The 26,769-nt window shown below is 36.0% G+C and overlaps 1 protein-coding gene across 4 annotated transcripts in view; it reads left to right on the top strand.

Annotated features, from left to right (window-relative positions):
• Nucleotides 1-11,245, top strand: part of LOC131433190 (bridge-like lipid transfer protein family member 1) — a 37,845-nt gene extending 26,600 nt beyond the window's left edge. For all 4 annotated transcript variants that reach the window (XM_058600085.1, XM_058600086.1, XM_058600084.1 and 1 more), the window contains 7 exons: nucleotides 2,954-3,313; nucleotides 3,421-5,572; nucleotides 6,886-9,784; nucleotides 9,908-10,114; nucleotides 10,173-10,303; nucleotides 10,367-10,701; nucleotides 10,761-11,245. In XM_058600085.1, coding sequence (XP_058456068.1) covers nucleotides 2,954-3,313; nucleotides 3,421-5,572; nucleotides 6,886-9,784; nucleotides 9,908-10,114; nucleotides 10,173-10,303; nucleotides 10,367-10,701; nucleotides 10,761-10,977 — 6,301 coding nt within the window. In that variant the 3' untranslated portion in view covers nucleotides 10,978-11,245. The remainder of the gene's footprint in view (nucleotides 1-2,953; nucleotides 3,314-3,420; nucleotides 5,573-6,885; nucleotides 9,785-9,907; nucleotides 10,115-10,172; nucleotides 10,304-10,366; nucleotides 10,702-10,760) is intronic.
• Nucleotides 11,246-26,769: the final 15,524 nt, after the last annotated feature.

Here is a 26,769-nt window from a genome sequence, read left to right as displayed (position 1 = left end):
TAATTTTTAAATAACAATTTATTGAATTTAAAAAAAATCCATCATTAAATCTACACACAATCGCACAAAAGCCTGATTGTAGAAACAAAACTAAATTGAAATGCTTTGAAGTAAATATCAAATGTATTTGAATCAAAGAAAAAATGAAAATAAGCGATAATTTAAAATAAAATTTCTTTGAATTCAAAATGTAATATAATTAAACTTGAAATAAACTTTTCTGCGTGTATGTTATCGTCATACCGTTCGAACTAGTTGTCATTGAATGAAAGCATATTAATTCAGATGTATGTCATCATACCTAATTGTTCACAGAGTTTTGATTACCAGTGATTTGTCCTACCTGTTTATACCTGCATCCAGAGATGGCATTTCACCAGAGTGATAAACGCTACACTGAGAAAAGAACCATAGTAACCGCAACCTGCTTTTCATTGTCATTTCAACTATACGCTAAAATAGTAGCAAAGAGCATAATATATGACTATTCACCATCTGTATTGTATAAATTACTAGACAACAAAGACTACGACTTGACTAAACTATTTGTATTTATGACTTTTCTGGCATGGTCATACTGACAATGGTAGTCATCTCAAATATAAGAACAAATAGTTAAACTCACAAATTCTAGTAAGGTGAAATTGTTCTTGAGCCTTGATATATGAGAAGCGAAATAGTTATTGCTACCATGTGAATATGTTCACAGTATAAAAATGTTACCATAAATAGATACATTGTTTGATAGACGATTATGAAGTTTGAAAAGACTATTCATGTAGTCCATATCAACAGAATTTATGTAGTAATCACATTATCGTGTATTTTTTGTTTTTTATTCGACTATGTATTTCATTTGTGCTGACTATACAAATTGTCAATAAACGAATGTTCTATGTTATTGTCACATAAAGTTACAATATAGCAGAAAATTTCGTACGTGGGTACACATCAGTGATTGACATGAAAAAAATATTTTATATGATGACTTTGTGTAATTTGATAGGTCTTGCAGGTGAGTAAAGTTTGTAGCCTTACTAGTTTCCGTCATTGAAATTCAATTTTTCAACAATTTTTCCTTCAACGGCTACGTTTTCCAGTGAAATCAACGTCTCGTATACGATTTATTATTCATTATCGGTCGCTGTAGAAACAACATCCAATGATTGATGAAAACGACGAATATCATCCGATTTCCGAATTCAAATCCGACGGAAAAAATAACAATATATCGCAGGTGGGTATCGAGGTTTACATCTGGACTTGGCTAATAATTTCTTTCATGCTACTCATTCCTGCTTCAGGAAAAATCCACCGGACATCAGAGTCTTTGATCAACTGCTGCTACCGAACAATGCTCCTCAGTGTCTACGTTGCTAATCAACATTTTACCAGGCATGTCATCATTTAATATGATGTGAAATAAAATAAAATTCCATGAAACTATTTTGTTTTCTTGTTCTAAAATTTAAATTCATCAAACTTCAACATTAGCTCATGTTTTGCTGATCTTCAGCATTGTTGAATCAACCACTGCTTTAAGTTTCGAAATAACTGGAAGTGAAATGTCAAAAAAACCATGACTCTGGTTATAGCAAAAACTACAATGTAAAAAAAATATTCGGTCATTGTTAGGCTAACCATCTCAATCGTATTAGTTATTCATACAATACACTGTTCAATATTACTATTCTAGAGCCGATACCATTCATAGTAAACATGAACTTGACTATTGTTGAAATCATCTGATTTCATAGTCGGCTGAAAACCACTATACGCTCATGGTCAAGTTGGCCCTCTATATAGTAACTGTTACCATAATATTTTTCTGAGTGTAGAGTCAGATTTTTGCCACACCGAGGATGAAAAAAACGAAGCACCGCACAAAGAGGAAAGCGCACTTCTTCTCAGTGTCGAATAGACAGCATTTGAGTGTGTGCTTGTGGTTAAAGCAGCTGGCGCGAGTGAAACACATTCTCTTCGCATGAATCGCTCACACGCGCTCTCGTCTAAATACACCCAAGTGACCACTGGCGCGTGATGGAGAGCGAACACTTCTGTGAACTTCAATTAATAGAGAGTAGATCTGGCCTTGCTATGAAAAATTTGCAAGGAAAACCGAAAATTTTACGATAAATTGTTTTATTTTGCTGATTTTGCGTGTCCACGCTTCATCTACGAAAACCATACAGCAGAGTGCTCACCGGCGTGTACACCTCTGTGAAAGTATCTGCATCCACCTCGGAGAATTTATTAGCTAATGCTCTAGCACTTTGGTGCGATTCATTGGAAGAGGTAAAAGGAAATAAACAAACGCACTCATGATGCGTGTACACTTTACACACGGTGGTGTATAAATGTGAAAGAGAAGAGCTCTCGTTGAAGTTGTCAGTGCGAGGGGAGAAATTTTGCTTGCTCTTCGTCACACAGAGGAGATAGACATCTCTGCCTGCATCTTTAGATTGTCATATTGATTGTTAGCTGTAGTAATGAACATTTCAGTACGTACAGACATATCAATACCGTATGCGTGTTAATGTTGGCACCATTGGGCAAAGCTAAAAATAGAGATTCTCAAAACTTTCGTTTTTTTTGTTTTTTTCTATATAGGAAGGATTACGAATTTCTGGAAATCCTAACTTTTGATTGACATAAATGATGTAACGGACAAAATGCACTTTTTTCTTACCGCTGAATTTTTCTCGGAGTTGCGGTTTATAGTCAATTTATCTGAGAATGAAAAAGTAAGATATCAAGATATTATATTCCGATATGGAATTTGACATTTCGATGTTTGAACATTTCCGTTTATAAATAAAACGAATACAGTTGCACCTGCTGCTCATCTTCTAACAAGTGTGAATCTCTAAAAAGGAGTCGTACCCATTATAATGGCATTCGTTCAAATGAGAATTAGTAATAATTTTAAGCTTTATTTGCACAATATTTCTAGTGTGTCACTGTCACCAGATGCTATTGGGCAAATCAAAGCACGTAAGTACAACTTGCTGTCGGATTCAAAAGGAACTAATCACGATGCAGAAGATATAAAGGCTGGAGTTCAAATGGCGAAAGATGTCAGTGTCGTAACTCAGGAAAGAACCAGATTGGTTGTTTTTGGTGTTGCCAAAATCCATCGGACGAGGCTACTTGCAACACTAAGTGGTCTCAAACTTGAAGCCGAAATTACCGCCCTTCACAGCAGTACAACGTGGCGTAAGAAGTCTCGTCCGGCATCATTGGAATGTTCCTTAACTGGTCAGGTTGGACGTGCCATGATTGTACTACTCGAAGGTGTGCTACCCAATCAGCAGTAAGTATTGGACTTCCATGGGATCGGAATAATAGTCCTCTTAGAATTGTTTCACTTAACAGAAAAACTGAATTAATTGTTAATTCTAAAATATTAATTTTTTTCAGAACTGTCGTTAAGATTACCATAGGAAAAAGTCAAACATTGTATTCAAGCATTACCCGCAAAGGAAAGGACAAGAATAACGGTTTACTCTCAATCGGTATTGTTAATATAGATATCCCTCAGCATCCAGTAGCGCTTCATGGAATGATGACTCGTGGATCTAAGCAGATCTCATCAACTCTTCAGGAATTGCGTGTGACTCGAAGCTCTGCAAGACTAGCACGTCAAAACGAAGAACCTGAGTCACCTTTACATCATCACCGGGAAACGCGTGATAAACACCCAACAATACGCAAACATAGTGTTTCCGCAGCTAAATCGAATGCTGGCAACCCGAGCGGATTACTGCAACCACTTGTCATGCAGTTTAATATTATCCTTCAAAGTTTATCGGTCACAGCAGCTCTTTTACCTTCTTTGCAAGCTCAGTACAAGATGGACCAAGTCACCTCGACCGGTGTAACAGGAAGTAAGGCTAAATTTACCATAGATTTGCCGAATCATTCGCTTAGTTTTACGACTAAGATGCAGACTACCGAGACAAATTTACCTTCCGAAGCATGCATAGCTTTGCCACCGGTTCATGTAAGTGCAGAGTATATTCCGGAAAATACCTCGGAAGAAGCTCCAATAGATGGTGTTGTTCTCCGCCAAGGTGGTTATTTGGCTGCTTCGGCTGAAATTGGTGTGTTTGAACGATGTCTTTCGACCGACTTGTTGAATCACCTGGTTTTCGTTCAGAAGGTATTTATGAAAGAAGTCAACGAGGTGGTGCAAAAAGTGTACGGAGGGGAGAAACCAGTTCCGATATGGTTAGAAGATGCCGATGACAATGGATCTCACATTAGGAGGATATTATTTTCTCTCAATATTAGAGTGAAACGAATACAGCTTACCGCTACAACTCCTTGTAACTCGGCAGTACGATTCGAAACCGGGCAGTTAGACTTACATCTTTCGAACCGGGTAAAAAACTTGGCTGATATTTCAGATACTAAACTGTTTGGCAAAGCGCAAATTGATTTGAACTTGTCTTTGGGTCAAATAATCAAAAATGTTATTTTTGACGAGGCTGAGCCAGAATTTCAGCAGTATGCATTTTTCAACACCACGATCGGACTAAGAAATGCTTTTCAAGATGAGATGATGAATGACGATAAAGAACTTGTCTTGATTACACTCAAGCGACCACTGATGTATGTTCAACCGATTGCCGTTGATAAAGCCATTCTTGTATGGTTGAACTACAAGAACGCTTACGAATATTGGACAGAAAAACGGGCTAATTTGAACAAAGAAGTTCTCATGGCAACACAGCAAGTATTCGAGAAAGTTCCTTTTGAAAAGCTCAGTCAACACTTGGCAACCGCCAATTTATCGACACTTTTCCTACAGTTAACTGTTGAAGATATGGGAATATGTGTGCCATTAAACCAACCTACACAGCCCTGGGGAGCCAATAGATCTGTCGGAGATTATGAGCAAAAAGGTGCAGTAGTAATAACACTCGAAAACACTATCATCTCTGCTTGCAGTTGTGGGTCTTTGGTGTCGAATGGAAAGTTTGTTGGTTTATGTCTTCGCTTTGCTGAAGACTTTGACTCTTCACTTGACGATTGGAAACCTAACATGGATGATACTAATATCATGAACTTGTGCGTAGTTTCAGAAGGAACCTACGATGTTTGTTCAAGGACAATTGCAGCCAAACATCCAGATAATGCCAAGTGGTTCCTAAATGTGAAATGGCAAATGGAAGGAGTTGATATTCATCTTGATGTGAATATCGGTAAACAGCTTTCTGCCTTAGGACACACGCTGACCATGTTGACAGGTTCGGAGGACGAGGAACCCGTTTCCTCTGATACACAAGATAGTGAAGATGGTGACCACCTGGAAGGAAATAGAGCGTCACAGGAATTCGGTGCAAAGAACCGTAAATCGGTCGATTCATTACCATCATTTTTATTCGACACTACCATTGATCCGAAAAAGCGCTCTTTATTGATGGAGACTGAAATAGCCGAACAAACAAAAACAGTGAACGATCTGCGTACTCTTGGAGCTTCAAGCAAAACGATTGAAAATGAAGAAAGAAGATTACACGAGCTACAGGCAATTTGCTATAAATATTTCCGCAGAGACATGCTACAGGTAAGAGATAATATTCAATGTCTTCATTTTTCTTAGTCATTCACCACATGAATATTGACGAAAAGCCGGTCCTTATGAAATTTTCTTATTTTTAAAACGGACTTCTACTTAATGATTTACTACCTATTTGCAATCTCATGAAAACTTCCTTTTTGGAAGCGCAAAAACTTGTTTCAAGGGTAAACCACCGTCTTCGAAATATGACCAAACAAAACTGTATACTATTCCCCAGAATAACGCTTACCGGAACAGATTTTTACCAGAAAATCATCTACTAGAATGAACCATTCCCACGAAAATAATTTTCCAGAACGAACTAATGTCCAGACAATTTCGGGAATGCTCATTAACTGTAATTTTCAAGGTAATTATCCTTTTTTCAAGCTTTGTTGTTAGTCTGAAAAAGAGGGTTTTGAGAATAACGAGTTTAATAAAAAAATAATCAAACAAGATAACGAGTATGAAATCATTTAGCTAACCTTTCGTCGTTACTTCGGTCTATTGTGCGTGTACTAAGAATAGATTGTTTGGGTTCATTGTTTTAGTTACTTATCGTCTTACTTTGAATCTTCTAGTGATAAAGGCACACTATCATTTTATATAAGCATCTCATTTAGTGCTAGCACAATATTCTGTTCGTCATAGATGAATTAGGTCGAGACGGTCGCGAGTGCCTCGGTGATCCGCCGTATGAGGGGGGGGGAGGTCGAAGTGGCACCAATTCTGTCTAGTTGCGGGCGTTTGTCCGAATTGCCCAAAGCTAGGAGCTACTCCTCGTAGCTGTAGGCGTAGTCGAATTAGACCATTAAAAATCGCAGTAAATTATAACAAGTTCTATTAAGCAACATGTTGATCTATAATGCCAAATAACTATTCATTATCATTATTAATCATTATGCCGTTATAACTATTATGCCAAATAATCATTATGCCAAACGGCGTTATGCCAAACGATATTATGCCAAACGTGGTAGCCCCTTTCAGGGCAATAAATTTCTGAGACTTCGCTGTTCTGGGAAACAGCATGTTAAAGGGTACACTCTGGGAAGTGTTTTGCTGGAGAATGGTTCATTCTGTAAGCAATTTTCCGGCGAAATGGTTTCTGGGGAATGATTTTCGGGGCAATACTATAGAATCCATCCACACAACCTATTTGGCCATTTAATAATCATTTAGAAAATCGTTGAGACGATAGTAGCTACAAAACTAGGACACTGGCTAATAAAAAAGTGGAAAATCTTATTATATTTACGTTCTATTTTGATAATTTGTTTAAGTAATAAAAGAAAATATAATTTGTTTTTACTTTTCAGAAATGGAAGCGTCCGACTATGCGCAAATCTATACTAAAATCAGCCAACCGTTCACGCTCTTTCATCGCTCCTTCTCCTACCAAAGAGGGTCTACCGGAGTCGCATGACTATATTGCTTTGGCTGAAGGTGGTGGGAATGACGGACTACTAAACAGTCTGCAGGAATCTCCCTGTTCCGGCCCATCCCGAACAACTTCTCTGCGAGTAAAAATTCCACAGACAAATCGTGTCACTTTAGCGGAAGCGATGCGCCAATCTTCGCTACCTAGTGCCGATTCTGATGTAGCCTATTCCGATTCAGGCTTCGATTGGCAGCGTTACGATACGTCATCGCTGGCATCGGATGTACCTCACTTGTTGGAAATAGATGGCGAACAAGTAGAACTGCGTAAAAAGAGTCCTAACCATCCCCAAAAACCACAAGAGCCGAACATTGACTTTGAATTGGATGTGAAAGTTCTGGTGAATTCTGGTAAATGTGTTCTTCACACCAAGGATATTGCAGAGGAAAAGCTATCTACTAGCGTAAGCAGTACTGTTAGACATCACAAACGCGAGAGAAGTATTGGAACCGACTGGGGAAGTCCAATTCCGCAAAGAAGAAATAAGGAGAGAACGAGACTGAAATACAACTCGCCCTATACTGCATTAGTTGATTTGACAATTTTTCACATTCCTGGATTGGATGTCAAATTGCAATACCAATCTAAAATAATTAGTGATGATGCCTCACCACGATTAAGCACAAGCGATCCATTTGGAGTTACTCGCAGACATGGTGCGAAAAAAGCTACATTGTTTGCATGGATGACCCTGCAAAGTATTCCTGAGGAGACAATCATTTCTCCACACATTCTTGAATTCCTAGAACAAACTCTAGAGCCAATCCCGTCAAAGGTACTCTCCGTTCCATCGAATCCGGTCAATCTTCAAATGCTTGAGAATAATTATGCAGCTTACGCAAGCTTCCCTGTGGATGTTGTGGTTTATTTCCACATGCAACCATCAACATTTCGTTTTTCCTGCTTACCAATTTCACGCGTCGAATGTATGCTTCAGCTTCCGAGTTTGGATATAATTTTCAGTTCGAACCGGCATGAAGAGGATTCCTTATCCATGGGCACGAATGAGTCCGAAGCAAAATTGACTGGCGGCTTAAGCATTACTGGGTGTTTGGCAGATTTTAATGTGTACATTTTTCATCCATATGGTGGCAAGAAATCGAATCTTAAAGAGTCGCATCAATTTAGTCCCTTGGCCGACAGTGAACGGAAAGATTCGTTAAGTATCAATGTAGAGTTTGTTAAATTTCACATAACACGATCGAAAAAAGTTAACTACTGTGATACAGGAATGTTGCGAAAACTGTCTGATCAATCCAAAGCAGTCATTCGTTTCTCGACTATAGTAGACATTGGATCTGCATCGTTTAAATATGATATGAGGCGCTTAACGGAAATTTTGGCCTTCCCGAAGGCATGGTATCGTAGAAGTATTGTACGTAGAATGTTTTTGGGTGATTTGAGCGTTCCACAAGTTAGCATGTGCGATTTGGAAAGTGTATCTGAAGACAGTAGTATCAAAGTATCTGAGGATCTACCGCAAGAAGCGTTGAGCAGAGATAGATTGCAATTGAATTTAGAAGGCGACGTTCCGAATCATAATTTAGGAAGCACTAGCTCTTCTTCCATAACGGCAAAATTGAAAGATCAAAAATCATCTAGTATGGATTCTAACACATCACCTTCGGATGTAAACCAGATAACTTCTTGGGAAACTTTAGTTCTGTTTGCGATCAATTTTACCAAACTAAATGTGCAGATGAATATGGGTAATGTTATGGGCAATATTGTTTGGCTTACAAAAGGCTTTCAAAGTGATGGAAGATTAAGTATTGGGAGCACAGGACACAGGAACATGTACTTTGGAGTTGGCCTCGGAGGATCAACACTCGATGCCAAGGGCGGTATTGTGGGAGGAACCATTGAATTGAGCAAAATAGACACATTTGTACACATTCGAGAGGATCCTGGTCGTGAGCCTGATCATAAAGTTGGAATCAAGTTTCTTGCATTGGAACTTAAATTCGATTACATGGGAACAAGTGTTCTGATGACCAGAATCAGTTCTTTCAGTGCACAGCTAAGAGATGAATGGAAATTCTCAAAGGATCATGACTTTAGTAATACACTCCCAACCAATTACCCTGCTATTATATTACTTCACGGTGATCTTTCCTGGGATCAACTACAAATGATGATCTCGAAGTCAACGACAGTTGATATCCTAAAAATGTTCTACAAATTGGAAGAATTCTTTTCGCAGCAGTTCAAATCGTCAAAGCGTGTTTTCTCAAACTTGGAACCCCGATTGACAGTAAATAATCGTTCCAGTGTGAAGCCTCGTGACTTTGTCAAAAGAAAATTACCTTCAACTTCGGTACCACAAGTTGGCGAACGCGATCTTACCATGCACGACACCCGCCACCATCGTCACTGGCAACGCCCTTTAAAGCAAACCGAAGGATTATGGCTTTCTGCACTGGGAGTCCCATTGTCAAACATTGGAACAGTGTTAGGAGGCACGATGGAATTGCGTGGCAAAAATATTTCCTTAGCTTGTTTTCATGGTATTAACTTCAAATCGAAATCGTGGGCTCTTTTCAGCCTCAAAGAACCGTGTATAAACTTTGCCACTGAAGCGCAGCACGTAGAATCTTCGGAAGAGGTTCATGTCATACAAACGCTAACTTTCGGATTAGGAATGAACACGCAGCAGCCGTCACAGCACCACTCGAATGCAACAGTTGTGCGGATGACAAGGAACGTAATCTTTCCCCCTCAGTTTAAGACTCTGCATGAATGGTTCCACTACGCTTTTGCCAACAGTGAAATTGACGGTGAGATTTTTATTAATATTATAATTGGATTAGTTTTCGGAAGATATCTAGACATGTGGACAAGACGCAAGGATGTAATTCAAAGTAATGATGAAATCTGACATTTTTATTTATTTTTTTTAGCGGTTGATCGCTTTCCGGTGATAGAACGTGACAAGGAGCATCATACGAACTCAATTGAACGCGCTAGGGGTACCTCGACAGGAACATCATCACACCCCAAGTTGCAAGATCCCAACCACAACAGAGAAGTGATATTCGCATTACCTAGTCTTCAGTTGCATTTTAAAACTGAGCATCTTCAAGGTGCTACCACGCCGGATATTACTCGTTAGTTTTTTCTTTGACCTTTGCTTGATTGATATTCATTTTACATCTACTTTTCCAGAAGAGAAACCAGTTGTTGAATGTAGTTTCATTACCGAATTCGAGGACCACATATTTGTCACCGTCGATGCAGATGCCTTCTTCTTTTTGCATGATTTGATTATGTCATATTTGAAGGAAAAGGAAAAAGTGGTAAGCATGAAGAAATTTCCGCAGTCCGGTAAAATTTGTAATTTGTTTGTAATTATTTTCAAGCTTGGAACAATTACAAGTGCGAGGGCTACATCGCCAAATCCTGTCCCGGCTCAATCGCCTTCGCCAACTCTTTCAAGCACTTCAGTAAAGTCTGTTAAAAGTAGCTCAAATCTGGGTGCTACATCCTCTCAAGAATTGTCATCCAGCCAAACTATTGCAAATGGTAGTGCAACTAGTCTTATTGATGGGGCTGCTAGTTCTAAAAATCATCCAGATAAATCAAGCAACTCAAAGCATGTTAACATTAAATTAGAGAAATCCGATGTTGATCTCCTGTTGCGTACGGATTGGCGGCATTTTGATTGCAAGGTTTGGCATTTGGAACCAACTGTCAGGTACAAAATCCAAAAACTGCAGTGATGTAGCGACTAATGTATCTTCATATATATTTCAGACTACTCTCGTGGGCCGGTAAATCAATAGAGCCATATGGCATCGATTACATTTTAAACAAACTTGGATTCAGTCATGCTAGAACTACGATTCCCAAATGGTTACAACGAGGTGTCCTGGATCCTTTGGATAAAGTGCAAGCTTTACTCATGCTTCAACTGTTACTAATGGCGAAAGAGAACGATGCGGATGAGAGAGAAACTTCCAAGGAGAAGTAGCTTATATAAACTGTCTTAGTCTGAAGACATATGTTATTCCACTTCAGAACAGTTACAACGATAATCACAAGATATCTAGCAGAACAATGCAACTTATTATAACATCTTATTGAAATTTGGTAAGCAATTAGTTGCCCTTTCTAGTCGTTGCTTTAAGTAGTATCGCATAAAATATGATGCATAATTACACAGCTTTTTGTGTAATAAATAATCATTGAATTGTATCATATATTGTCGGTGTCTAAATAAAGCAATACACAACGTTCAATTTGTATTGCAGTTCTTTTACCTTCGAAATATTCTGAGCTATTCTTATCAAAATTCAATAGTCGTTCAATTCGGGCGAATAATCAGTATTGCATAGGAATGTAGGTTCTAATCCTCCCTCTAGATGGAAATTTTTTCAATACTCAGAATGTATTGGAAATTTTTCCAATATATTCTGAGTTTTCCTTTATTGGATTTTCCACCCTATGTTACCGCTTGGACATTGCAAAACAATCAGCTGTTCGCCGTAAACCTTATCACAATGACTTCATTTTATCGGTATTGCGATCATTTGTGATTAATACTGGATTTGTCAATGAGAATTGACAAAATGCTTTTCCGTTTTCCAACATACAGACTGAAAATACACAAAAAAAAATCAATTATTCCGAGTTTCGCACATTGAAACGATCTCTATCATAGTTTTTTGAAATACGCTTACTAAATCCGTTCCGAAAACATACATATTGCAAGAATTTTCAAGGCATATTATTAATAATGACTTCTGACACTTTCAGTTACCAGTTTTTTGTCATTGTAACAAATTGGAACAAACACCTAGATTGGACGGTTGAATTCAAAAATCGAATAAGTGCAACTTAGTTTTAAAACTCCGTTTAGGTATTGTTGAAGGTAATACACCCATTGAGTGCCAAACCGAACTCGGTATTTGCAATGCAAAACCCGTTTAACAACATACATATTGCAAGAATCGGAAAATACTTTGAATGCATAAAACGAACCAAAACTTAGCCGGTTCTTCCAAATATTTTGATCTGACTCTTGCATTCAATTTTTTGCCGGCAGTCTCTGCGGACGAAGCGTGGTTTGCATGTTTGTTACGAGCGACCGACATTTACTTAAACGGTTTTTCCAAACTACGTTGCCCTTATTCGATTTTTGCACTTTTTTCGAACAAAACTCTTGCTGACTTCTTTCTTTGAGCTTCTGGATCTAGTTTCATCTGGCAAATTTCAATTTCTTCTTTCATATTATTTTTTATCTTTCAAGACAATGTTTTGATCATCTCTCTAAAATCCGATAATTTTAATCTATATATCTATATATAATCTATATATATATATATATATATATATATATATATATATATATATATATATATATATATATATATATATATATATATATATATATATATATATATATATATATATATATATATATATATATATATATATATATATATATATATATATGTATATATATATATATATATATATATATATATATATATATATATATATATATATATATATATATATATATATATATATATATATATATATATATATATATATATATATATATATATATATTTGTAATCTCATCTTGTAATTGATCAGTTTTTACCCCTACCGGGTTCGTACATCAAAAAAATTTGGAAAATTTTCCGGAAAAGTGGGGAAAATTTATGAAGTTGTTTTGTATGGACAATGGAATTTTCCACTGAAAAAGTCACTAATGCTTGCTAGATCTACGATTGATGATTGGCGCGCAACGAGTTGCATAAGTGCTTGGCCGTCGAAGGAAAGAATACTAGATCGTTGAAAAAATTGTTTGGCGCGCAACGAGTTGTTTTGTCAAAATTATTGCTTGGTAAATAAATTAATGACAGAATGCATATGATTGTATGACCGCTGCAGGTAGAAGAATAATTCTGATATCCAGTTGAAGAATTGTGTGTAATGAAATCAGATGAACAATATTGATTATTGTGAGCGCAAGTTTAAAAAATCAAAGAAAAAATTGAATGAATCAATGACAAGATTGTGCTGTAGAAGCGCTAAGGTCAAACTAAGATATCTTCCTTGCATTTTACTTTCGAATGTTTTAGATTACACTGAGCACACATAATGAGTGGCAATTAGATCAATGTTCAAGATAATTACCATAATGGATTGAGACTGCCATTTTCTGTTTCATATTCTGTGAAGAATGTTAAAATTGGTAAGATAAATAACAAATTAAAATTTAAGCGTCGTCTCTCCAAGAAACCAAAAGTTCCACAGTACCTGAAAAGTATCGACTTTATTAGAGCTTTAATGTACGCGTGGTACTTTTAGCAACTAGAACGAACAGAAAATGTTCACAGGAAACTTTTTCGCTGCTTTAAACCTGTACAAGGAACTTCTGCAAAGTTTGTTCTGTTGCGTCGTATGAACATTCAAGTTTGAGTAATTCCTTAAAAACGGACTGTTGAGAATGTTTTGTATGCTACTTGAGCCAAATCCTTTTTTACGAACTTTTGGTTACTTGAGCTAGAAACAAATTGTAAATACATCTTACTCTACCGAATGAACAACTCTAGAAGAGAAACTCTGCAACATTGTGTTAAGTTTATCAATCCAACACTATGGTCAGTGAGATTTTTTATCGATTACCGGAAGTAAGAGTCACATCTGGAACGGAAAACGTGGCACCTTATATCCATTCCGTCGAAGCCGTTAGAGAAGGATCTCTGTTCAGTTCATTGACTCAAAGGATGAGATGACAACCTGTGCATTTGCTCAATTTTAATATATGTTTTTCACATTAATTTTTTGTGATTGAAAAACAATGGAGACATACATGAAGCTCTTAGTCGTTTGACAATTCTGCTGTCCGAAAACATGAATTCGAACAAAAAATTTTTGAAAAAGTTCGACGGGTCAGCTAGTGTTATATATGAATCTACATTATTGGGATGTTGAATAAATAAAAGAAAAATACTTGACATGTTTTATCATATCACTACTGATAACCGATAGAACAGTTTTCGTTTTGTTGTTTGTCACACATAAAAATACAAGATAAATCATTACTTTTTTTTCTCGGTGGCCATTTGCACAAGAAAAAAGTTGTAACAAGTAATATAGACATAATAGATGAACAAGACGCGTTTAGGCTCTGTTAACCTTTATCTAGTTACTTTTAAAATTATTTGGAAATATGTAAAAGATATCACACTTTATCTGTTGAATAGAGCCTTCTGAAAATTTTAATATGTACCCAATAAAATCAACAGGTTCACTCGCGGAACATACTGAATCGCGCGCGAATATTACCATTACTGGAATTAGAACTAACATAGAAATATTTTACCAATAATCGTTTCACCCGGCGAACGACCGAAACTAGGTTGAAGCCGGGTATAAACCAACGATATAAATTAAAGTGATAATCGTCTCATTGGTAGAATCTCCACATTATTTTTCGGATTACTCGACTTCCAAGCGGAGATGAACTGGCGTACCGCTTCATCAAAGATTGAACTAACAACTTTTCCTATTCCTTAACCGACCTTCGTTAAGATCGAAAACAAAGTAAAAATGTTAGAATGTGAGTCGATCCAGGTATCTCTAACATACGCAATGGAATAAGAAATGTACTCTTAATCATTCAACCTAACTGCTGAAGCAATTAACCATTTCAATCATGATATTCATATTACACGTTTCAACACTTACTTTAAGTAGGTATTTTTATATACAGGACAGTTCCAATTATTCAAAGAAAAATGCGACGTTCTTATTTTTAATTGTTTTATTTCATAAGAATTCAACTATCTATACTTAACTAGAACAACAAGACCACTTTTTATGTGAAGGAACATCGGAATTTTTAATTCATATGAACATGTAGCAATGCCCGGCATTTCAGCATTTTCCGTTGGTAGCGCTTTGAGCCAGTAGTTCGACGCTGCGAAATATGGAAGCTTTCGGGCTTAGGGACCTTTCCATACTACAATATTCATTATTCTTAAATAGCTTGTTCGTCTGATATTCCTCCGTTGAATCACTATATTTGCGTTTCGATCTACCATCCAGAAGAATGCTGCCGTCCGCGCAATTATTGTGAGCCTCCAGTAATCCAGGCGATGGCGTTGAACCGATAGGTGAGACAGTCTTCTTCTTATATGGTCCACGTTGCTTTCGACGTTGCTTAATTTTATTGATCGGTTGATTTGTCATACCAGGTAGCAACGATTTTTCAAGAATTTTAGCTTGTTGATTTAGCACATACAAAGCGGGAGTCATATGATAATCGACAACGTTGCAAGACTGTGTCACCGGAAACGCATTGGTGGTCGGTGGCATCAGTGGATATTGCTGATAATATGAACTACCCAACAATGCAGATGGATCCTGTTGATAGTGATACCCGATCGAATGATTGTTTTGTTGTTGGAAAAAATAATCCTGAGGACTTCCAACAAATCCGTATCCTTGCTGGTATTCCATTGTTTGGTCGAACATTTTCTGCTGTCTTAATTTTACACTTCCACACAAATGCTGATTGTTGACTGTTCAAAACTCGAATGACTATATTCTACGCAGAACCAGTCTAATATACCTGTATTCTTGAGCTGAAAATTTGCCTGTCCTAGAGGGGTGGGGAGGCTAACCATGAAAATGCAAGATGAGATAATCAGGTAGTTCTGCACGCACATTGCTTTGTCCACTACGTTGTCTCGAGGTGGTAAATTTCACGTAATATGGTGCCTGAAAACTATCCTCCTTTTTGTGTTATATCCACAATTGATATTATTACAATATCAAAAATGTGCCTGATATGCCAAGTGTTGTTATTAAATATCTTTTGGGGAATTTGACAAATATTTTTCGACAGACTTATCAACCTTATAGAACAAATGCATGGCTAGTGCAATGAGCCTATTGATACTAAGACCGCTTCATGGTCAGGGTTCGAAAATTTGATAACTGGCTTGTGAGGCTAGCGTCCTAAATTCTCGAGCCAAGAACTTTTTGACTATGTACTTTATGGCAGCTGAACTGTGGGTATAATAAATAATTTAATGTTGTTTCAATTGATTGCGTTCCATGAAGTCTATATAGAAATATATGTATGTATGTATGTCTTGAATTTACTAAGTATATGATGTTCATGTCTAAAGTTTTATAACATAATAACACATCACAACCTCATTATTTTTCAATGATTGCAATATATCATGTTTGATTTCATTTTCAATCATTTAGCTAAAATATCTGAAAAGGATGTTACTTTCATGAAAATGTTTGTCATTAAATTAATTACTAAGTGACCCATAGAATCAAATATTTTGATTTTCCTAATGCATATACGGCTTTTCTTTGGGTCGGATTGAAGTCATTTTTGCCGTGTTGCACCGACTATACTCGCTCAATTTGGGTGTAATCAAAGCATCCTTTTCTGCTATACACCGATGTAGTGTCATTTTATTTCGGGTTTATATTTCCAATATGCCACTTTCAATAATCTAGAAAGAATTTAATTTTCGTGAAATAGTTTGTCAGCAATGTCCAATAAGTACTTAATTTTTTTAAGATTGTGATCATATTTATTCCTATAATATCTTATTTATTTTTACTCTTTCATATCGACATAATTAAACTCTTACGAAATCATCGTATAACGACATTGATACTGACTTCTGTGTACAGTTACAATTTTTCCGAAGGGGATTTAAAAGGATTGAAAACCAAAATCCAAATTGAATAAGCATTTGCAGGCTGAACATTCTTTGGGTTTAACATATCGTTGCTCTAAACCAAACACGCATTCGTTTCTGTTAATCTAAATGGCTCCAGCATAACCAACAGTCCAAGAACATAATCCTTTGCAGGTTACCGCCTCCGGGGAAAGATAGACCGTTAAGCAAATAGAGGATGGATTAGTCCCCTTCGGAATACCGGCCAATGTTTACAGGAAAAATTAACTCTTTAAACCAAGAGTATAACATATCAATAGGTCCATAGTGCAATTAGTCTCGTCGCTGGGACTTATAGAAACGCCCCCAATGCATTTGAATGGGTCCATTTCATCAGACAGCTGCCTGTACCTTGACAGGTAAAGCGGTTATCCTTAGACTACCAACTTTTCTATAACGCTTAATAAATTCTGACTGATGGGAGTGGTCAAGCAGATTGAAGTACAATACATAATTGTAAAATTGAACCCCTAAATTTGTGCTTCGAGATAGGAGTTTCCGCTAGGAACACCAGGTCGTATATTCCAAATGTCTTGAAAATATGGGATCAGCCAATCCGCATAGGACTGCATTCTTTGCTTTATAGTACATACATTGTAAGTAATATTGAAAAAAATGCACTGTTTCTCTATTGATTTTAAATGACGACTCCTCAAACTAAACCTTCGGTGTATTTGCAAAATGGATGTTAACGCTCAATGATTTTGAATCGACAATCAAAATTGATTTTGAAATTGATTGCTATTTAAACAGGTAATTGACATATTCTAATCACCACTAATAGCAGTTCGTGCTTCAGTGAGTTCGCAAAATAATCGTTTAATCGAAAACGCAAATTACATATAGAAAAAAATAATTGTGAGAATAAATAAATTCTTGGTATCGACAATATTTTTTTTGGTTAATATAGTGACAATTACAATTCGGTTTTGATCCAGTAAAGGTTTTCTAAGCAACAATTTGTTTAATACAATCGAGCGCATTCTGGTTTGAATCTACGATATCTTAGTTGAAGCAAACAGATGGCGGGTTGAAATACTTTACATTGGTTAGAAACATTATTTCTTTGATTCTATAGGTAACATTTTATCGTTTTAAATAATCAAGATTTTCTGTGTGTGGGGTGAAAAACTATCTCCGCGACCGCCAAAGTGCGCTTCAATCGCAAAAATGATTGACTGCCGAATTTTGTTCACTTGTTTGATATCATATGTATCTATGTTTTGTTTGATATCATATAATATCTACTGTCAATCAACGAATTGTGATAAAATCGGATACAATATCGTTACTTCGGTTCTAAGAAGTAATACCACAGAAAAATTAGTTCGAAAATTGAGCAATACTAGCGACGCGAAGGTCGAAGCGTTACTGGGTTAGGTTTGGCATCAAGTGAAAACGATATTATCACGTGTATTAAGTAGGCTCAGTACAATTTCCACACATTTGTTTTTATTTTATTTTTATTTAATTATAATTTATTTTGGTTCAAGGAGATATGTAACAGCTATTTTTTGAAAAATATATCGCGTAAATGGCCACCTTTGGCCTTAAGTACAAATTTGTTTTTGCTGTATAGTGCTAGCTCTCAACCGTATGGAGCAATTCCTCTTGAATTCAAATTTCAATTCGGATTAAATTTTACATAAGCATTACCCATGTCCAAATAGTAAAATGACTGTAAGTAAAAATTTGAACTTCATTAGATTAACCTACACACAACTGTGTTACAAAAAGCACAGTTAATTGATAAATTAATTAAATTTCGAACGTAATCTGGTACACACACACACACTTAGATTTTTTTCCCGAATCTCGGCAAAACTTTGCCGAGATTTGAACAGCCGAGGGCTCGACAATTATCTCGGCAAATATTAAAACAACTGAAATTTTCGGTGTTTTTCATTTGACAGATAATTTGCTTTTATCGAGATTTTCGGTTTCGAAAAAACTATAAATTACCGAGATATTCGTCGCTTTTGGAAACAAATTACCGACATTAGCGGTGTTCAAGCATGTGAGCTAATGCCGAAATTTTAAGCAATTAATAAAAATAAAAATTTAAATATAAAATAAACCTTACAGTTTAAACTCGTTATCATTGATTTATTTATTTAAACATTATGTTGGCTGTTGAGCTAATAGGCTAGGAAATGTAAAATAAGAAAAAATATTTCCCATGATGTAAATATTGCCAAATATATGCGCCGTAGAATGGATGCACTTCCATGTTATTTACAGTAGAGAACACAATTCGATTTTCCGCCGAAAATTAGATTCCGGCTACAACGAAAGTAATTGCTCAATAAAACGTATATTTAAAAAAAATATATCATACCGGAGTCCAATCAATTTCATGCAGTAGATTAGCGTTGCGAGGATCTTCATCCCGGAAGAATGCTCTGGGGGATTTCTTGTCACGAATAATCGTCGAACATGTAACAAATTTGTTTTTAATATCACGAAACATATCGCTATATTCGGATTCATTTTTTATTTGCATATGATTCCACATATGAACACATGCACTTATTTACATCACTCAGTTTTGCACTGAAGAAAAATGGCTACTTTGATGATTCACCGAATTTCGGTTGTCTAAAAGTTGTTTACCGAGATGTCGGTAAGTTGATATCATTAATTTGCTGATTTCGGCAAAACGACCAATTGCTGGTAAACACGGTAATTTACAAAATCGAATATCAGTATAACATTTTGAATTGCCGAGAAATTGGAAGTAATAAACCGAGAATTTTGGAAAAAGCTATATTTGCCGAAATTTCAGTAAAATATCCATTTGCCGTTCGTTTTCAGCATTTTTTTACGCCGGGATCAAAATTAAGTTTTAAGTGTGGCAAGATCATAGCCACTATTATTAAAACGCGAAACTTAGCTCAAATATTGTTTCATTTGATCGACTACTTTCATGCAAATACATTAATAGAACATGCATGCTTTAGGCGAGATTTGGTGCGTATTCTTCTCAAAACGATATCCAATTTTAGTGAATTGCTTCAAATTGCAAGTTAGATTATTCATTTGAGCCCAAAAGTCTCCGAGAGTGGAAAAACAAAAAAATGTTATGTTTGTTGTATTCCCAACCTGTGATCCGCGATATAAATAGGTTGGGAGCTATGAATAATACTTTTCGAAGTAAGCAAAAGCTATCAACAGCGACCCTCTCAGCAGGCCGTCCTATTTTGTTGGTCGTTGAGTGCTTGTTGAACGACATACTGCACGAAATATTCGTTCAGTTTGCTGGAACGGTTTGTTCTTGTTTTATCTCTTGCAAAAATAGTGTGAAAATTAGATGTTACCTTTATATAGAAAGAGAATTTGTTGTTCTTCTACGTGAAGTATGAATATTCTACGGGTATGTAGTGTTAGTTTAAAAAAAATAAGTGGAAAAAACTTAAAAATTGTTCTGAAAATTCTCCAGTAAAACTTATCCAACGGGGCTCCAACTCCTCATATTAAAAATGGCTCAACCATGGCCTTCTGTCTGCCGGGTTTGTTGAACGAAAAAAATGGCATTCGGTTCAACGATCTGTTTCAAAATCGGCAAACGAAGGTCCCGTGTTGATCTCTCGAACGATTGATTGGATTTTCATTGGACCAACGATAGACCACCGTTAAACGTTTTTTTTTCTAAGAGGGCGAGTATTACTGCTTTTTATTAGTTTTTGCACGAAAATGACATAACCTCACACAATGAGCTGGATGAACATTGTTTCACAGCTATCAGCGTTTTGTTTACATTTTCATTTCGTATCATTCCATTCTGTTCCATGTTATTCTTGTAGGGGAAAGTACTATAAAGCGTCCCTGATCATTTTCGTTAGATCTTTGTGTTATGCAAGTTTGGCTGTTTCCGTTTGCTGGAAAATATGAAAAAACTGAAAATATACGATTTTTTCATAGCAGTCACTCTTCGGATATTATGCCCCACCTTTGATTCAACAGTATGCTTCGAGTTAAAATATTCTATTAGAGATTTATAACGATTATTGAAACAAAAAGTTGCGTTGGGAGGATCAAAGTTGTTGGTTTCCAATTGTTATTAATTGATTATGCAATTGATTTCGGATGCAAAAACTATCTTCTTGGTCAGCTTTTCTTCTATACCAACATTTCAAGGGGCATATTAGGCTTTCGGACAGCTCACTTACAACCACAAATGCAAATGAGATTGGTTTGTTTTCATCAGGAAAGGCATGCATTAAATACGATTCAGACGATCAATCAACTTCGGTCGACTTAAAGATTAATTTGTTAATTTTTCTGCCGAATATTGCTCACGTACCCGTTACGTACGTACGTTAAAATGTTCCGTGAACTTGACGTAGTACCCCTTAATGTTATTTGCTTGCAATTAATGCTTTTGTTCCATAACCGTTCCATGCCGGTGATAGTCACCTGATGCTACGTGGGAATCGCTTTTACATATTGTTTTGTTTTCATCAAGAAACGTCACCCATTTTTTACTAAAGCGGCGTTCATTTTTTACCGGACATAGAAACCTCAATTGCATTATTGTTGTGGGGCAAACCACTGATTTGTTGTAGGGCATATTATACGGTTGCTGGGGCATTATGCCTACGACAAGCTAAAAAACTTAGAATGTGCACCGTGCTCGTTTTTGTGTTTGTATCAATCATCATCCCTTCTACCGAAATCATTAAAATTTTGTTCCTCAGGCGTATTGCAAAGAAATACCCACATTCTCGAAGAAAATATATCAGTGCATATAGAAATATCTCAATGTTTTCTTTAGGGGGGTATATTATAACACTTTAACCCTATCATTCCATTATGTTACTTGGGATTCCAGTGAAAATAAACCACAGTTATCTGTCATATCGACGAAAATATTGTCGAAAAAAACAAACCACGCGTGAATTCAACAATATTTTCTCTTCAGAAAGGAAACGGTTTAATGAGCGGCACATTGTTAATACTCAACAAGTAATGATAATAATATTGTCTCTTGTAAGGGCCTATATCGCTTATCATCGATTCGATAATATTTTTGTTTTAGAGGAGAAACTGTTTTATATGTGTATAAAACTTTCCTCCCTGCTTGATTTTTTTTTCGAATTTTGGTAAAAGTTACAAATCCAGTAAAATTTGATTCGTCCTGTCAATGTAAGTTTCGCCCTCGTGCAAAAACTATTCTTAAATTTGGAGCTAATAACAGTGACGTATAATAAACATAAAAATGCGATCAAAGAGAAAAAGTGAATCCTATGACGAAATTTCAAAAAAGATGCAAATTGTTACAGTCAACGCAGAGCACGATCTTTCTAATTTTATTCAAAGACGTTTTTTACGTCCAGTGCCGGTATACTAAAAATCTCAGTGGTCAAGTTCGACGTATTGTTATCAAATATATTTTCAGGTACTGTCGGATGGCGCGATTGATAAACAGAAATTTACAGAGAATATACCGCTGTGCCAAATAAAAAAAGGCATATGTAAGGTAGATTTTGATCGTCTGCTTAAACATCGATTGCAAGAAATATACCGATTGCCACGGTCGGACATTGCAGATAATACGGTTTGCGAACCGGCTATCAACAACCCGTTGTGTAATGAATCTAAGAAGACAACAATGTTTAGTGATGAACAGCATCATTTTTCTATTTTTCGTAATGTTGAATTGATGGCTCAGAGTTCTCCGCCTAAGAGTTGTCGATCAAATCAGTCTATAAAATTTTAAGCATTTATCCTACAGTATTTTTTTATTTCACAGTTGAGCTTTTCTTCCGAACTTGATTAAGGATGTCGTAATATCGTTCGAGTAATCGATGAATAACCCTGATGATCGAGTAAAATCGATTAATCAATAATCCATCAAAATTAATATTACTCTGTTTATTTAGGCTGTGAACCATTTCGCTGTTAATTTTAACTTTTGGTTAAAATCTGACACTTGAGTGGTTATTTGGTGTCGAGTAGTTAAATTTGACTAAAACTGTGACCCATTTCAAAATTTGACGGAAGGAAAGTTATTTGGGTTTATTTTCCACTGGAAATAATTTCAACTAAAGAATTAGTATTAGAATTTTCATTGCGAGATTTTTTTCAGTGTTGGAAAATAACTATCGATCTGTCAAAAATAACCATGCTCTCGAGCAGGGTTATTTTTGAGAACATCAAATTAACCACTCGAGTGTCAGATTTTAACCAAAAGTTAAAATTAACCGCGAAATGATTCACAGCCTTAGACTGTGAACCATTTCGTGGTAAATTTTTAACATTTGGTTGACATCTGACACTCGAGAAGTTCTCTCGCTTTTTATGGCGCAGACCATTTGGTCCATATCAGCACTCGAGTAGTTATTTTGATGTTGTCAAAAATAACCCTGCTCGAAAGCGTGGTTATTTTTGACATATCGATGGTTATTTTCCGACACTGAAAAAAATCTTGCAAAGAAAATTCTAATATTAATTCTTTAGTCAAAATTATTTCCAGTGCAAAATAAACCCAAATAACTTTCCAGCCGTCAAACTTTGAAATGGGCCGCGGTTTTAGTTCAATTTAACTACTCGACACAAAATAACCACTCAAGTGTCAGATTTTAACCAAAAGTTAAAATTAACCGCGAAATGGTTCACAGCCATAGAGATACGAAACGAACAGTCACGTACCCAGAGGGGGGGCCCAAGGGGCCCTGGATCCTCCCGAAATCAAAAACAGACATGAGTTACAGAAATAACAAGACAGTAAACGTAATGTAATGTAATGCAATATCATTTTAAGCGGAAAAGTTTGAAGTGTATGCCCGTTAAAGGCACATCGAGAATTAGGTACATAAGCAATCGTCAGTAACATTATTTTTTTTTAATTTTTGGGCCCCTCCCGAAATGAATTCCTGGGTACGGGCCTGGAAACGAACACACTTATTTTTACGCTGAATCTCAAATTAATTGCCGAGATTCGCACCGACGAGTCGACGACGCCGAGTACTCGGTAATCATTTCGGCAAAAGATAAAATTGGTTAGAGTCTCGGTAATCTTTATTTTGACAAACGTCAGTTATTACCGAAATCGTCAGCATAAAGTTTACTGTCTTCACTGAGTGTTCAGCAAAGGAACGATGTGGAATGCGTAAATTACTGAGCCTTCAGCAATTGGAAATAAACGAAGAATTCGTTTTGTTTTCACTATAAACATCCAAATAATGAACATTATAAACAATTTTATTTTCGTATAAACACACAAAATATGTAATGTACTGTACTTGTTTCGAGCAGATAAAATTGTAAAATATGCAATTCGGCACAAACGCTGATTGTCGAATGTGTTGGTTTACATGTCGTTGACGTTCTTCGGCATATCCTCCTATAATGACATTCCGACAGAGCAAGCAGGATCTGAAAGGTGCATTCTATAAATAACCAACAATAATTTGTAATTATACATACTGAATAGATCGTAGAATCTCACGTTTTCCTTTTGGACTAATTACATTTTGTCTAATGATCACCGAATTTTTTGTTCGAAATATTTCGTCAGAAAATAATTAGAGAGATGAATAGCCATAGTTTGAAACAACTGATTAGGGTGACGGTACCCCCAATCATGTCAGCTCCCGCAGTAGTCTTCTCATATGCTCAAACCATAAGTAGGATCTGTTATCTTTGCACGTTCCATTGACGCTAAGAGTACGATGGAAATGGGTGCATTCACTTCGGGTTTTCGCGTCGCTATAAAAGTAGTATTGCACAATTGTTGAACTATATTTTCTGTGGAATTGCTTTATAAAACCGAGGTGAAAACATTGAATTCAATTTTATTACAATTCGTTGATTGAAAGTCGAGTAATCCGTAAAATAAAATTTGCGACTCAACTAATGAGATGTTTGATGGTACAATAATCCTATATACACACTTATTTTTGGATTTTCAGTTCGGTAATATTTTTACTGAAAAATTCGTTATTTTTTATCAAAATTACCTATTAGTCTGCTTGACGTATTCAGCATATTTTGTTACCGAAATTCAGTCCCTCAAAAACATGTACTGAAAATTTGGCAATTATCTACTGAACTGTCTTCACTTTGAAATTATTCGGTAAATTTAATAGAAATCGTGCTGGTCGATCAGTAATTTATCGACTTTTAGCGAATTGTTCGGTAAAGAGTACCGAATCAATTTGTAAAACGCAAGCACATAGAACGCCATATTGGTTTTTGTATACTGTGATCGAAGTGAGTAAAATGGAATATATATTGAACAAAATCCAATCTTTTATGTATCGTTATTCGAACTATTCAGTAAGTAATATGATTTACCTTCTAACATTTCAGTTTTACAATAAATGGATGCAATCACTTGTTTTTTCTGTCGAAAGGCAGTTTCCGGTTATGTAGAAGACCTTGGACACCATGTCTCTTCACATATCCGAAATCGCGATTTACGTCCTGACGCTGTACATTACGACTGTACATTTTCGAAATGTAATATGCGTTATAGTCGGTTCTGGTCTTTAAAAAGACATATTTTGGATAAACATCCCCGAGAACCGCAATTTCTCGTGAATTCTCCGTCATTTCAATCTGCATTTGAATATGCGGAACTAGCGGATAATGAGTCAGTAGATTCAATTAATGAAGACACTAAACATACCGAAACGAATTAAATTAAAAATTCTCGTGGCGCGAAAAGAACAAAGGATGCAGATCCAGAAAAAATAAACCCGTTAAACGGTTTAATTCAGTGGTTAAAGGTAAATAACTGTATTTTTTGTTTTTTTAAATTCCGTCTTGTTAATACCATCACAAAGAACGAATATAATATTAGTATTAATTATTTACGCAGTTATATCTGTGAATTTATATGTGTTATTCCAGGTTGATGACCCGTTTCCTGAGGTTAATTCCTATATCCCGATACTACTTTACAAAGCTGAAGGAGGGGCTATTATTTGGCGCGATCTTAAAGTTCCAGTAGAGGGAGATATTCTGTACTGCTTTGGATAGCTGTGCCAGTGTTTTGAAGTATTCAACTGTAAAAGCCATACTGCAAATAAACTGTTTTATTTATTCATTATGAACACTTTATATGGTATTGGAACTCTGAATACAACGGGTGAAAACTTTCGCCGAAGCTAAGAGATGAAAGAAAATTAATGTTTTTTAAATCAAAAATAAAACGGACGTAGAGCAATCAGTTGTTCAAGATATTTTTTTCCGAAATTTCAAATGAAATAATTTAATCATTCAAAATTAATTTTCTAATTCGTATTTTTATAAAATCAACATCAAAAGTTGTTTGTTCTAAGCCAAAGATTGAAGATAACCCAAAAAGTTATTTTGGCACGTCAGGAAAGACATTGTACTTATGTGGAAGTAAGTGATTTAGCAAATACTTTACGTGTGATCAGCCGAGTATGTTGATTCTCGAGGTGGTATTAGCAGTTCAACATAATCTGCTAATGCACTGATGAGCTGAATGCGAAACGTAAAATAATTTAACTTAAATTATTTTGAACCGCATTCAAAGTTGTCCCAACCAAAATAAAGATTGTTAGACACTAGTCATTACGATCAGACCAACTCAAAATATCAGTTTGAATCAACATGAACATTGATTAGGGATAGCTCAAATTTCCGATTAGAAGAATAAGCGCTTTTCATTTTCTCAAACCTGTTGGTATTAAATGTAGCTGTGGTATCCTGAATTATGTGATATCCACATTGAGTATGATTGGGTTAGCGTGTAGCAGTGGGTGACAGTGCGGAAGAACGGTGGCTTGCGTTGAGTCAGAGGCCGCGAACCACTTCCGATCTAATCGTTGCTACCGCAAGTCGTAAAATTTAGCCTCGTTACAGTCAAGTTCGTGTGGCGTCTGTAGATAGAAATTTTAGCGAAAATATAAGGTGCATCCTTTTCTCGTTGTGACTGATAAAGTCGGTGATGACTACGTTGAGTCAATTAGTAAAGTTTAAATGTTCCACAGCTTTTTGATTTATCTAGGGTAAGTACTCACTAAAAGACCGCATGTTAGATCCCAGATTTTGTAGGGTAT

Source organism: Malaya genurostris, chromosome 2, assembly GCF_030247185.1.
Source record: "Malaya genurostris strain Urasoe2022 chromosome 2, Malgen_1.1, whole genome shotgun sequence".
Classification (NCBI taxonomy): Eukaryota; Metazoa; Arthropoda; class Insecta; order Diptera; family Culicidae; genus Malaya; species Malaya genurostris.
This window is presented reverse-complemented; position numbering and strand designations above follow the sequence as displayed.